We start from the raw sequence: 15,458 nt of genomic DNA, 5'->3' as shown, positions 1-15,458 counted from the left end.
TTTGTACATTTACAAACAAATGAACAGACAAAAAATAATTAAAAACGTGAAAGCAGTGTATGCTCTAGTCGGGCTTGCACGACTAGTTGATATCCTGAACCCAGCGCCGAGCTGCCGTCGCAAACGTTCTAGCAATAGCTACCCTTTAAGCAAACACACAGGCATGCACGCGCTTTGCTTGCTTCACTGCTTGCTGCGCTGCTTGCTGGCACTTGCACTGCTTGCAGTGCTGCTTGCGAAGCAACCCTGTTAATTCCTTCCTTAGCACCCTGCTATGGTAAATATGTTCTTGTCGAACTCCGGTCTTTATGGTCCGATCCTTATAAAATTTTCAGGGAATAAACATGACATACAAATGTGTGCAAATAATAAAGTCCAAGACTATACGTCGAAAAATACATTGCCTACAATCCCATAATTCAAATAATTCGGTATCTGTGCATACTAGACGAAAGTCTATACACCAAATAGCTAGACTCTAGCTTATAAACCTCGAGATATGCTGATTTCAAAAGTCTACGATTTGCAGATCAACGTCACAGAGACATCGATCGTTAGATCGATTCGTCTTTATATATATATCTATCTATAAAATCATAAAATCCAATTTTACATGATTTGGCTGGGTTCAGGGTGCAAAATAGCAAAATAAATGCATCCAATAATAAATAGGACGTTCGTAAACAAAATTAAGTTTCTTCGTTCAATGGCGCACGAAAACTTCGAGATTTACAAATGCATATTTAGGTAATACGAAATACCGCAAAATGCTTGAACAGAACAAAGCTGAACTTATGAAAAACCAATTCAAAAAATACCAAAAAAACAAACAAAAAAAATTAAGAATAAAAACAAAAAAGAAAGGAAAAACAAATTATAGTAAATCCCCAAAAATTATAAATTTATAAAACATAGTACTTAAATTTATTTGAAAAATCAATTAATTAATGCTGTAATTAATGTGTATAGTTAATTAATTATTGTGACATTAACATTGATATTAACACACACACACACACACAAACACATACACGCAGACACATACACACACACCCAAACACACACACAGACACACACACACACACACACATACACACACACACACACACATATACACACACACACACACACAGCTACACACACAAATTCATGTTAATAAATTCTTGACTTTGTTGAGGAAGCATTAATTAAAAAAGAATTAAATATTATCTGTATGCATTCATTATGATAAATATTAAAAAACAAAAAAACATGAAATAAATACATCCAAACACAGCAAAGAATATGCAGAACAAGTGAAAAATGCTGATGAAAATGGGAAGTATAAAAAAAAAAAAACAAAACAAAACAAAATAAAACAAAAAAACAAATACATACATGTTTTTAAAAACAAGCTGCTTTTTTTGTTCATTCCACAAAAGTTTTGGATGGTTTTTCGAGAGCTTTCCCAAATGTTGGGAGATTTTATTTTCAACATGTTCTTAAGAGTCCTTAAGCAGGGTTGATTGGACCTGAAAGTTCAAAGCAAATTTTTTATGGCAATAGCTAGATTCTTTTATTAAAAAGTTTATTCGAATGGGGAGAAAATTGAATTATTTATATATTCGTTTCTCTATCCTATAGACGACCAATTATTTGATATAGTTATGGAATAGTTAAGCTCTTAGTTCTTGACTCCTAAAGATATCTTGAAACAAGTAAGAGGTTCTAGTCGGGAGCTCCCGAGTCTCTAGCTCTTATAGGTATTAAGATCCTTGCGTTCATACATACGGACAGACGGACAGACAGACAGACGGACATGGCTAGATCGACTCGGCTTTTGATGCTGATTATGAATATATATACTTTACAATGTACCCTTATACCCATTTTTAATGGGTTCAGGGTATTTAAAGAAGACTTAGAATCGAACGTTTAAGATCTGAATTGGAAAAATAGATAAATAGATAAATAAATAAATACTACATCTTTATAGGTTACGTCCAAAAAAAACCAAAGGTAAGAGTTGTTTCTGTTCGTAGAGCTAATGATCCAATATTGATAACATGTTGAGAAATACCAATTCGGCGATTGATGCTGATCTGGAATATATGTATATATACTTATATAGTTTTTATGGGATCGGAGGCGTCTCCTGGTATGCGTTGCGTTAGATCCTTCATAACAAAATAATAATACCCTCTACAAGGGTAGAAAAAGAAAAAATATAAATCAATATACTAAGTGTATATTTGCCTTCACTCAGTCTATTAATTTGATCAGAAATCAAAGGCAGCGGATATTTGTCAGCGACCGTATTAGCATTCAGTTCCCGATAATCGACACATAGTCGATCGGTTCCATTTTTCTTTCTTACCATCAGCATTGGGCTTGCAAATGGAGAGCAACTAGGACGTATAACGTTTGCGTCTAACAATTCTTTTACTTTATTTCGCACGACTTCTTTTTCTTCTATGCTTAACCTATACGGACGCCTTTGTACAGTTTTATTTGGGTCAAGCAGGCGGATTTCAAGTTCACCCGTAGTCACTCGCGTTTGAGGAATACCCTCAATAAATTTATCAGCATAGTTTTGCAATAATTCTAGCAGACGATTCTTATCAGTGTTGCTTAATGCTCTATCGTTATTCAGATGCTCTACGTAACTTATATCTGGCACTTTTATTAGTACATCAACAGTTTTGGTTTTGTACATTTCAAATTTGTCGGCCTCGATGGAGACTCCAAAGCCTAATCCGAGTATATCACGGCCTATCAATACATCGTATTTCAAAAACTTATCCATTATTACATGAAATAATATTTCTAAGGAGTACTGATCAATTTTAACAGTAGCCAAGATTTGCATAGTGCTATACACAGGATTTTCTCCAATACCCCTCAAAACTATCAAATTATTAATTCTTTTTCCGGAAAATTTCTCGGCACAACTCTCTCTGATGAGCGTACATATATACATATCTATACTATATAATCTATAGTAGATAGTAGATTTCCCCTTCGTTTACTTCGGGAATTAACCAGAAGATCTCGTTTCATATATTTAATTACATTTGCTGATTTATTTATTTATTGTTTCTTTTGGTTTCTTGTCACATTCATAATAAACATTATTGAGTTATTACAATAAATTGTATATAAATATGCATTAATTTTGTTAACATTCTCAGCGAATGGAAAATATATTATAAGAAAATGAGTCTGTTCTGTGAGTATTACAAATAATATTGCATGTGTGTAAATATATTTCTTTCGGTGTATGCATTTATTTCTTTCTTGTTCGTTTTTTTTCATTATTTTTTAATGTTTTTAATTTTTTTTTAATATTTTATTTGATTTTTCTTTTTTATATATTTCCCCGCAATCAATCTTTACACAACTATAAAGAACCACGCCCAATTCCCGTAACCATTTCTTTCGAACCTACTTAAGAGTATATGTGTGTGTGTGTGTGTGTGTGTGTGTGTGTGTGTGTGTGTAGTGTGTGTGTGTGTGTGTGAAGTGTGTGTTTAGTGTGTGTGTATGTGTGTCTGTGGGTGTGTGTAAATTTGAGTTAAAGCAATAAAAATAAATAATAAAAAAAATGCCATTTAGATTACAATTAGAATAAATAAATAATTTAGTTAAATACACATATAGCTAAAAATTGCAACTTTTGAAATATATAATAAATATACATACATATATTTATATATATATATATATATATATTATTTATATAAAAAAAAAAACATTTATGATAATTTACATACATATGTATATAATTATTATGCCTAATTGCGCTCTCTCTCTCGCTCGCTGTCGCTCTCTCTCTCTCTTTCCCGCTCTCTCTTCATATATATATATATATATATATATATATATATATATATGTGTGTGTCTAAAAGTCGTCCTCTCTAGACGCGTATTCTGGCGGCGGCGGCGGTTCCGCTGGCGATCGATCTAGTTCCAGGTCCAGTTCCAGTTCCAGTTCCAGTTTAAGTTCCAGCTGCAGTTTCTTGGCACGCAGTTGCTAAAATGTTTGGGCATTGCGACAAACGCCACAGCCGAGGGCGAACTCCTCGCCGGTGGGCGGATGGATGACATGAAGGGGACACTCGTCGCCCAGCAGCTGTTTGGCCTTGGGCCCGGCGGGGCATTGGGGCAGCTTGATCTTGGGTATGTTCGTCAGGCGCTGAAAGTCATCGTGGCACGTATCGCAAAAGTGGGTGGTGCCAAAGCAAAAGAACACCGCCACCGAGCAGCAGTAACGGCATTTGTATTCAAGAAAATCGGTTCCATGTTTGGGGCACATTTGGGCGCGCGCCACATCCGAACAGCCGCCGCAGACGAGCTCCTCGGGATCGAATTTTTCGCCAATTTCCGCATCGCAGCGCGCCTCGCCGCCATAGTAGGCCTTCTGGCATTTAAAGCACACGTAATACGCATAACGATCCATTGCCAGCTGTGTCACATCCTTGTTGTCCGTATCCTTGACCACGCCCTCGTACTTGATGCTTTTGTTTGGGGTTAAAACATTTGGAAGTAACAATTAGCTGCTATTGCTGGTCTTGGTGACGAAACTGTCTGTGTTTTAATGGTTTTGATGCATTTCCACCCCTTTTCCGAATGTGTAAGTGAATTTAGAAGTATTAATTTAACGAGAACGCCTCCAATGAGTGGCTATGACAAAGAACTGCTAAGATATATGGCTTGGAAATGTTGCCATATAATAAAGTCAAGCCATTTGACACAATTCTGCAGATATATTAGCCGAAAAGCGAAGCTGTACATATCTTGATTAACAGAAAAGTTGGCCATACTCCGAATTCGTTTAATGATATTGCAGTACGTTGTGGAAACGATTTTGGGTACCGATTTTTCAAATACCAAATTGTTTCAAAATATCTCAAAACAAAAGCATGTTTTTTATAATTTCCGATCATTCCCTAATACCACATTTCGTGATAAAATCATAACAGACTCTACAACCTCTGCAGGCATATGAAAAAGTTTATAAAGTTAACAACGTTTTCCACCCTTATTCCGTGCATAAGCGAGATTTTCTTTAATGCATATAGAGAAATAGATTTCACACATTTTCCGCACAGTTCGGTGAATTGGTTGCTCGAAATCGTTAGCTTGGCTTTTAGCCAGGGTCAACATTTTTTTTAGCCATTTTCTATTTTCGCTCTTGTTCGTGGAAATTGAATGTGGATGTTGGTTTGATTCATGGGACTTACCGCATGAGCGCCTTGCGCTTGACATCTTGCTTGAGTCCATTGATTGGCTCCAATATGTCCGATAAAAGGGGATGCTGTATGTCCGCCTTGCAGATGGGGCACAGCGAGAAGCCAAAGGTAATCCGCGGTCCGCTCCAGCGTTTCTCCAGCACGGCCTTGCAGCAGTGAAAGTGAAACACATGACCGCACTCCAGCTGGTTAGAGAGAGAAAGAGAGAGAGAGAGAGAGGAAAAGAGAGAGGCAGAGATTAGCTGACTTGGCATTTGTCTGGGTCATCATTTTTCCACTTACGTGTATGGATGGCGCGCAAGAGACGGCCTCCACGAAGCATATCATGCACATGTCGTCCGCATCCTGTGTCAGCTTGGGATCGCGCAGCTCCTCGGCCAGCTCATTCTCGCGGGCATGGCACACATGCTGCAAGCAGGGCAGGCATTTGCGTTCGCCGGCCACGCCGCCGCAGGCATGACCGCAGGGCTTTGTCTTGAGGCAGGAATTGGCTGCATATTCCTGGCACTGGGCATCGGCGCACACATTCCCAATCTCCAGCAGGCCCGAGTTGCCGGTGAGCCCGCAAAACCGACACCGACCCACAGCCTCCTGGGGGCCCGAGATGATCGTGTGGCTGCCATCGCGAAATTCAACCATAGCCTTCAGCGTCTTTGAGTCGGCCAGGGCGAGCAGCCAGAAGAGCTTGGTGCGGCCGCAGGACTCGTGCAGTTCCACGCGTATGGCCTCCTCCTCCTCCTTGCAAACCTGTTAAGTTGATGAAAACATAAATTGATTGATTGATCGATCGCCAGCAAATATATGAATAGTTATTTGAGTGCTTACATAATTGATTGAAAAGTGATATATGAATAGAATTTCTTGTTTGATGAATGCAGTGCTTGATTGATTGATTGATAAAAATGACTAATTGATTGAGCAACAAATTGATTGATAATCAAAAAATAACACATAATTTGGTGTTTTGATGAACTCAGTGCTTGATTGATTGATTAAAAAACATAAATTGCATAATCATCAATCAGTGTGATGAATGCAAAGCTTGATTGATTGATTAAATGCATCATTTTTTTTTACAAGTGCAACGTTGTTTGATCAATAAGAATAAAATATAAACTTTCATTGATTAAAGTATATGATTGATTGCATGACAAGCTGATTGACCATCAAAATGATTGTATACTTTGTTATCTGAGAAGTTCAATGCAAGATATGATTTATTCATTGACAAATTGGTTGACAATCAACAATGTGGCGAATTCATGGTGGGCCTTATCGATACAATTTTTAATTGGTTAATGGACTGTTAAAGATAAGTAATATCAATGGGTTCGTTGAATGATTCGTAAAGCTTGGTATATTTAATAATTAATCTTTTGATATAGAATAGACTAATTGATGTATTGATTGGATAATTAATTGGTGCAATAAGGGATTGATTGAAGGATTTATATAAATTTATGGACATTCATAAAATAATTGACTGATTGAAGCTTGGCCCAACTGATTGACTAACAATTATAAATAGAATTATTGATGCATCAATTTATGGATATAGTGAATGAATGAAGCTGATTGACTTAAAAATATGAATGTTGCTTGATTGACTGCTAAAATGATTCGACTTACCGTGCGCTTATGTGTGCGTGTCTTGCGATTGAGATGCAGAAAGCGATCGCAATCGCCGCAGAGCGAACCGCATGTTTCGCATTGAATGATGGCCGCCGTTTCGCCATCGTCATGATTGGTGCACATGGGTCGGGTGTCGCAGAGCTTGGACCATTGTCCAGATGACAGTTTCTCCACATGATCACGCTCCAGCACACAGAGACTGGCCAGCGCTAGCCACAGTGTTGCCGTCTTTGTGCAATGCTCCGGCGTGCGGTAGATCTCCTCGAGCCGTGTCAGATTCAGGACAGACTCAGCAATGGCCGCCTTGGTGATCTGGGACCACTTCTCGCTCAGCTTACCCTGCAAAGAAGTGTATTATTAGCTCCATTTGCAACATCTGAGAAATATCAATGCAATTACTTACGCTAGCCAGATCGCGTATGAGTCCAATGATGCTCTCCGCCTGTTTGGTGGAAATGACTCCGTTGAGGAACCAGCGCTGGTTCAAATTGCGCTTGGACTCCTTCTTGGGCGGTGCGGAGTCAAAGCGAAACGGATCGCTGGTTGTGCTTGGCGCCGGTGCCGCCGCCAGCTGCTGCTCCGCTGTGGTTGGACGTGAGCGCAACAGCTGCACGGACAGATCCAGGGAGCTGCACAGCCGCACAAATGCGGGCGTCTTCTCCAGCTGCCCAGACTTGACGTTGGCCGCAGGCACGCCCCCACCGACGCCTCCAGCGACGCCGCCAGCTGCATTCGCTGTGTTCGTCTTGACCTTGACCTGCAGCTGCAGCGACTTGGCAATGACGGCCAAAAATATGTCCAATAAGCCCAAACGGCTCATGTCAAAATCGCTGGCGCTCTGATGTGCAATACTATAATCGGCTGGCGGCAAACGCTGCACGCCCAGCAGATCCGCAAAGCTCTCCGGCGTTATTTCCGGCAGAATGCGACGCAGCAGCGCCGTCACCTGCCGCTGCACCCGATCGCTGCCCGTATGCAGCAGGCCCAACAGATCGCGCAGCAGTCCGTGCTGCTGCGATAGATACGAGCGACCCACAACGCTGCCGGACAGGGCCAGCACCATGCTGAGCATCTCGAAGCAATAGGTGTCCGGTGCGCGGCTGCGCTCCGAGCTGCTCTCGCTGGACGTGGCAGCGGCTGATCCGGCCGCAGTTCCTGCTCCAGCTGCTGCTGCTGGCGGCGGCGGAGGCGGCTGCTGTTTGAGCACATGTGCCAAATTGGCCAGCTCCCAGTCCTCCTTGGCGCGCTGCGCCTCCTTCTTGATGGCGTGCACAATATGCACAATCACCTGCTTCTGCAGATGCGACAGCTTGCTGCGCGAGAACAGAATGCCAACCATATGTTCGCGCAGATCCAGCGAATCTGCCAGCATTGAGTTGGCTGCCTCCGATGTGGCTGCGCCAGTTGCTGTCACCGCATCGCTCACATTGCTGATCAGCTTGCCGAATACCTGGCCGGTGATTAGACGGAATACGCGCAACGTTTCCGCCTCGCAGATTTGCTGTTGGATGCGAGCCGCGTGCGCCAAACGCACATTGGCCCGCTGCTCGACCGCCGGCGGCTCCTCGTGACCGGCGCCCACCTGGCAGCTGGGCAGACCGAGCAGCTTGATTTGACGCACACGCAGCGTATTCTCCGGGCCGTGCAGTTCCAGTCGAAAGTGCGTGCAGGTCTCGTCGCTGATCTTGGCCGCAATCCACACGCACGCCTTCTGGTCCACGTCCACTGTCTTGATGAGATTCGTATCGCCCAGCGACTGGCCCGCATAGAATACCACATTCAGCACCTTGTTCTGTCGAGATTAAGCAGAAAGTTTTTGATATGCTTAATTCTGCGTGCATTTTTCGTTCGTCAATAGACAAAATAGTGCTCTACCGGCATGTTAAAGATTGATAAAGTTTACTACAAACACTCTGCAAAGATGGATACCCAACTCGTCAAGGACAAAGTAGAACACTACCCGAATTCTGAAAGGTGAATGCCCGGCTTCAATTGCATGTTAAAAACAAATAAAGTGAACTACCGGGATTTTTAGAAAAGTGGGTACCCAACAACTGCAACTGTTCGTTAAATCACAAAGTAGAGAAGTGGTTCCAAGCTTTAACTGACAAAGTAGTACACTACCAGGCATTTAAAAAGTGGGTACCCGACTGCACCTTTGCGTAAAAGAACCAGAAAGTTGCCGGTAGTGCACTTTCTGTGACAAGTGGGTACCCGACAGCAACTGACAGTTATAAAACAACGAAATGCCATACCGGATCTTAAACAGCACCTTATGATTGTGGCAACAAATTTATAATTTATCAATTCAAAGAGTATTGATACCAGTTTCTGTCACGGACTAAAGTATGCCTCCCTCCACAGTGCAATACTCTATGGTCAAAAACCATAATCACATTTGAAATGATTGGAAAAGAGAGACATTATTATATCATCAAGGAGATATTCGGTACCAGAAACACTAAATAAAAAGCATTTCTACTTAGTAGAGCTGCACCCTATTCTAAAATGCAGTACCGAACAAAAACAGACAGGGCCCTACCGAGCTAGCGCAATACAGGGTGCCTATGAAAATACTTTATATGCAAGTCAAGTGCCGCCAAGGAGTACGCCTTACTAATACCTATCGGTACGGTTAAGCTTGTCATTGGAAAGCTCTAGAAGGAGCTGACTTGGAACTAAGACTAAGAAATGAAAGGAAATGCGTTGTCTTGGTCTTTACCCACCTGAATGTCGCGGCTGTTGTCGATGTGGACGAGCACAAATTTGCAGGCATAGCTGAGTTTGTTCATGGATAACTCGATAATTTTGCACTTGTTGCGATCCTCCTCGTCGCTCTCCCAGAATGTTTCCGTTGAGTTGTCCGTCAGGGATTCGGCCATGGCCGGCCGTGAGGAGACCGTCACCTCGAACATGCCCGACAGATCCGTATAGCAGATGACCCGGGCGCCGGGCACACTGCCAGCGGCCAGCTGATTGCTAGCACTGGCAATATTATGCTCCGCATCGCAATGCGTTTCGCCGGTGGCGGCCAGCAATGTGGAAACGGCCATGGCATCGTTTTGCTCATCCGATTTGGACAATATCTTCGAGATGTTGCCAAAGACATGCGAGCTGTGCAGAAACTGATGATCCGCCTGCCGGAAGCGTATGCCAAAGCACTGGATGGCCACACGCTGCAGCGGCGAGCCGAGCGGCAAATGTAGCGTCAGATCTGCCACCGATTGAAGCAGGACATGCAGCGACTGGGTTATTAGATGTGCAAAGCGTCCGCTGATCTGTGTATAGGCAGCCGGATGCTCCAGTGCCGGTTCCGCCTCCTCATATTTGCCATCGACCAGCTCGGAGCTGCCCAGCGCCAGCGAGCTGACAAACCACCACATCAGATCGTGCAGACAAACGCCCTGCGTCACGCTGCGCAGCAGCCAGTTGAGCGCCTGCAGGGCATAGATGCGACAGGCGGCGATCCGTAGACTGCGTCGCATTGCGCCGCGCAGCCGGTCCAGTTCGTGTTTCTGTGTGATAAACGCCATTGCGGGTCGACTGAGCAGCGCGCTATTCTGTTCCGGCAGCGGACTAACCGGCGCCGCCGGCGGCGGCGGCGGCAGCGGCAGCGGCGGTTGCTGCTGCGACATTGGCTGATCCTTGACCGGCCCGGCCGGATTGGGCTTGGTTAGCGTATCGTTGGCATTGTTGGGAGCCTGCGGCAGCACGGCAACACTGGCCAAAAGCTTTGGGGGCACCAGGCGACGCAGATGCTCTGACGGATAGCAGATGAGCAGCGAACCGTCACCCTCGCTGGTCGAATTATTGCGCCGCCGATACACAACCTTCGGTTGTGCATCCAGCGGCAATGCGACCACCGAGGGCTGCTGCTGCAGCTGGAGCTGTTGATGATGCTGCAACTGCAGCTGCAGTTGCGGCTGTTGCTGCTGCTGCTGCTGCTGCTGCTGCTGTTGTTGTTGTTGTTGTTGTGCGACAGCTGCCCAGCCCTGGCCCATTGAGTAGCTGCGATGGAATTTGGACAAGGTGCCGCCAGTGGAGGTCGGATTTGCCAAAGAGCCGGACATCAATTCATAGTTGTTCGGCTCACACGACTCGTACGAGATCTCCGACAGGGGCTGTGCAAAACACAAAATTTCGAAATCAAATAACGTTTCTGAGTGATGGAAATTACCCGGCTTTGACCGGGTAGCAGAGAGAGAACCAGCTCAAGACCGCGCCGCGTTGCTACCTTCCCCTTGCTGCTTCTTCCTTTAGCCCCGTGAGGTGAAGGAAATGCTTTCGTGATTTATTCTTCGAATTTTACGGCCGGACATCGACTGAATCCCGATCAAGAAATAATTCTAGCTTCCATTCCCTTGCTGCTTCTTCCTTTCCTGATTTACTTCGGCCCCTATTGTCCGATCTTTACGGAATTTTATGGACGGACAGACGAACGACTCGACTATTGATGCTGAGCCAAGAATCTATATAGTTTACGGGCTCGGAGAGACCAATATGCCCCATTCTTTAGCCATTAAGGTACAGAATATTATAAATTAACTTTGGCGTTCTGCCCTGACTCACCCGATCGTAGCCGTTCTCATTGGCATTGGCGCCCAGGCCAAACATCTCGTAGGGCAAATCCTCGTGGACGCCGGTGCCGAGGCACTCGAAACAGGCAAAACTGTCGGGCGCCAGCCAAACATTGTCCGGCGTTGCCGGCGGCACGCCCACAAAACTTTTCCGAAATGCCGTAAACTTGCCGCTCAGCCGTCCGATGCGACTGTTGCGCGCCGAGTCGGCGCGACTGGTGCTCGGCTTGCTGCTCAGATTCAGATCGGGCATGCCCAAATGCTGATGCTCTACCACAACCGGCATGGCCATCGACTGCTGCTGCTGCTGCTGCTGCTGCTGTTGCTGCTGGGGCGATCGCTTCTGGCTGCCCACGATTGCGTTCGGCTGCAGGCTGCCCGTGGAGGAAGCGGATGATGAGCACAGCTCCAGCAAAAATGTCGCATTCTCACGCATGGTGGTATAGACCTCCGAGTTGGCGATCAGCGTGGTTGTCTTCACGCCAAACAGATTCAATTCCGCAGCTGCAAAACAGAACACAACACAATGTGACTTCAATGAAGATCAAAAACCTTGATATCGTTTAGAATCGATATGGATAGCTCGAGGGAAATTTGGGGAAATTTCACCCGCATGTGTGAAAAATCGTGAATCAGTGAAACAGCTGCAGGTGGAAACGGCAAAACTCCGATAATTACAGTTAAAAATTGCAAACAGGCAAATCAAACGAAAACGTTTACGAATGCCGCACCAAAGAGAATTGGCAATAAAGAAACCTCATCGAATTCACGCTTTCACTCACCTGCATTGGCGGCTTGTTGTGCGGCGGCGTTGACATTGTTGGCACTGCGGCTGCTCGCCAGATATTTGTCGCGGCAGGCGTCGCACATGAGGAACCAGCTGGATGCGCCTTTGCCGCCCTCGCCGCAATTGCCGGCCCAGCCCTCGCAGAAGATGCCCACGGAATTGTAGCCCTTGCCCTTGGCGGATTTGCCGCAGCCGGGATGGGCGATGCGCATATGATATGTGACGGGCATGGGCAGAAATAGTTCGCAGATTTCGCACCAGCTGCCGTCGTCCTTCTTCTTGCGTTTACCCTTCTTGCTGGGATCCTTGCTGTCGCCGCCCAAGTCACCGTTGCCTTTGCCATCGCCCTTGGCGTCCGGATCACCATCCCGAGCACCGTTCGGCGACAACAGACGCGGCTCGCGCTGCTCGAGCGCATTCGTCTGGACAATGTGCACACAGCCGGCACAGATCTGTTCCCAGAGATAAACCAGGCAGCGCAAAGCCGGCGGCAACACGCTCACCAGCTCCGGCAACGGCTGCAGCTGCTGCTGCTGCTGCTGCTGATCCTCTCCAGAAGCGGCAACGGCCGCTGCCTTGCGATGCTTGCTGCGATTGTGCAGGGAGCAGTTGCCGCTCTTGGCGAGCGTTTCGAGCGTCGAGGGACGTATATTGAGATAGTGTCCGGCATTGGCCACCTCCACCGAATGTCGCTGTTGGGCCTTCTGTTCGCGGGACAGCTGCAGCCGGGCATCGTTCGGATCGCGACGCGTCACCACCGTGGCGCCCTCCTTGGGCAGGCCGGGATGAAATTTGAGGAAACTGGCACAGGCCATCGCATCATGGACGACGCCCTCGTGCCAGAGCAGCGCGGCAAACACCGCACGTATGCTCTCGGCAAAGGATGGCGGCATTGCACGCTTAATGGGGCCCATGGCATGGTTGCGTCTCGAGCACGTGGCCGCTGGATTGGCGGCATCTGTGCCACCAATTTGCAGCTCACTTTGCGTTTCGCTGGCTTCGTTTGTTGTTGTCGTTATTTGCAGAACGCTCAGCTCATCCTCCAGCTGGGCCAGCTGCTGCTGCTGCTCCGCCTCGCTGGCGGCCGGCTGGGCGGCACGCCGCGGCGTATGCTTGGGCGTCGACAGCAGCGCCGCCGTCTGGCTGGCCGTGAAGTTCATGCGCCGCACGCTGGCTATATCAAAGTCGCCGCCACCAGCATCCGCTGCGCCCGGCTCCTGTTCGCGACAATTGCCATTGCCGCGCATCGGCGGCATCGTTGTCTCCGGGCCGCCCATAACACGGACCAGCTCGCGCACAGAGACGGCGGCCAGCGGCGGCGATGTGCCCGCCTGACTGGCTGGCTGACTGCTGGCATCCGTGGCGGTTGCGTCGCCGGCATCGCCCTTGAACCACTTTTGTAGCGCCTGCAGCTTGATGGCGCCGCCGCCCACAACGCCCGCCAGCGCTGAGCCCAGATTGGCCGGCAGCAGCTCCGTTGTGGCCGTGGCCAGTGTGCTGTCCGTGTCGAGCTGCTCGTTGGATTTGGCGGGCAGCAGAAAGGGATTTGTTGAGCAGCTGCTGCTGCTGGACGCGATGACGGGCTCAAAGATTTTGCGCTCTGTCGGCGATTTGCTGTGCCTGCGTCCGGGACTGCTGGGACTGTCCGCATTGCTGCCGCTGGGACTGGCCGGCGGCGCCTCCGCCGTGTCTGTGCCGGACTTAGCGCACCTGCCGGACTTGGCCGGTGTTGTGGCATCGCTGACCGGCTGGAGCAGGGTGCGTGTCAGATGCTGATTGAATTGCAGACACCAGGCCTCCGTCGGATACCAGCCCATGGTGCAGTGCTGGCGTATGGATTCGGTCGAGAGACGCAGCCAGATGCCGTCGTCGTTTTCGATCTCGTCAATGAACGATATGATGCCGCCCAGCCGCACCACGCCCACCTGCTCGGACTGCAGCGTGGGATGGGAGCGTATGCGCAGCCCGGCACTGTGCTGCGCCTGAAAGCGACGCAGCTTGCTCGGCGCCTGCGGCCGGCGTGTCGCACTGGAGCGCTGCGTCGGCGGTGGCAGCATGCCCTCCTTGACCTCGACGCGATAGACCTCCTCGAGGGGTATGCCATCGATGGTGACGGCCAGACAATAGCCGCCAACGGAATTGGGCGTCCAGTGCACGCTGAAGGTGCCATCCTCCATGTCCTGGGCGTTGAGCGCTTCGGTGGTGCGCGTCTGGATGGGGCTGCTGAAGCGCAGCTCCTCGAACGAATAGTTCGTGTAGGGCTTCATGAATGTGATCGCCTTGAAGCACATCTTCTCCTTGGTGGTCGCCTCATAGTTGAGACGCGGCGGCGGCGCCATGCCGCCCAGCTGGGCGCCCAGACTGTGTCCGTTTGCATTGGCGCCCTCGTCCGCATAGGAGGTGCGTCGCATCTTCTGATTGCCGCCCAGTCCGCCGCCGCCGCTGCGATCCGGGCCCGTCGGTATGGCCTTTATCTCCACCTTCAGCTCCGGCACCAGCACAGCATCGCCATACTGATCCCGGATCGTCACCGTCACCTGGGTGGGCCAGCCATAGCGCAGCGGCTCCGTTATCGTGTTCAGCTCGCATCTGAGAGAGCAACGGAAAATGTATGCGTCGGATTAGTTGGTTTTTACTTTGGGGGATTATAGACAGCCTTGGCAGCTACTCACTTATTGGGATCCAGGCGCGACTCCGGCTGCAGCCAGGCGGCCAGACGTGCGCCCGAGGAGCCGGGCGCGCCGCTTATGAAGTCCTTCAGAAATTGACGCTCATTTGACTGCGAGCTGCAAGCACAAAAGAAGAGGAACTCATAAGAAACAATAAATAATCAATTGGAATATTGCAATAATTATATAATTATGCACGGCATTGCCGGTGACAAGTTTTGTGCTTAACATTTTAATGACGAATCGAAGGCCCAAAAGCTTGAAAAGTTACCACAAAGGAAGCTTACGATTTTTTGAAAGGTGCGAAAGACGTCGCGAATGAATTGCAACAAAGTTCTTTTTCCAAAAACCTCGTCTCAGCGTGCATCTGCATTAAATAAGGTAAGAACAGTGAAAACTACACTTTCCTAGCTTTTAGTGTTTGGGCTGTGCGTTGATCATCAATCAGTCAGTCAGTCAATCAATCGTCAGCTAGTCAGTCAATCAGTTAGTTATTTAGTCAGTCATTCATTTAATCAGTCAGTAGTCAGTCTGTCAGTCATTCAGTCAATCAATTTGTCAA

The 15,458-nt window shown here is 47.5% G+C and overlaps 1 protein-coding gene across 1 annotated transcript in view; it reads right to left on the bottom strand.

Annotated features, from left to right (window-relative positions):
- Positions 1-3,283: 3,283 nt before the first annotated feature.
- The window catches only part of hiw (MYC binding protein highwire), a 64,626-nt gene continuing 52,451 nt past the window's right edge, over positions 3,284-15,458 (bottom strand). Inside the window, exons 14-22 of the mRNA XM_070210172.1 lie at positions 14,900-15,013; positions 12,223-14,816; positions 11,433-11,944; positions 9,590-10,984; positions 7,267-8,655; positions 6,861-7,202; positions 5,514-5,978; positions 5,223-5,416; positions 3,284-4,496 (exon numbers count right to left, since the gene is read on the bottom strand). Coding sequence (XP_070066273.1) covers positions 4,013-4,496; positions 5,223-5,416; positions 5,514-5,978; positions 6,861-7,202; positions 7,267-8,655; positions 9,590-10,984; positions 11,433-11,944; positions 12,223-14,816; positions 14,900-15,013 — 7,489 coding nt within the window. The 3' untranslated portion in view covers positions 3,284-4,012. The remainder of the gene's footprint in view (positions 4,497-5,222; positions 5,417-5,513; positions 5,979-6,860; positions 7,203-7,266; positions 8,656-9,589; positions 10,985-11,432; positions 11,945-12,222; positions 14,817-14,899; positions 15,014-15,458) is intronic.

This window comes from Drosophila virilis, chromosome X (assembly GCF_030788295.1).
Source record: "Drosophila virilis strain 15010-1051.87 chromosome X, Dvir_AGI_RSII-ME, whole genome shotgun sequence".
In the NCBI taxonomy this organism is placed as follows: Eukaryota; Metazoa; Arthropoda; class Insecta; order Diptera; family Drosophilidae; genus Drosophila; species Drosophila virilis.
Note: the sequence above shows the minus strand (reverse complement) of the source record. Positions and strands in the feature narration are given on the sequence as shown.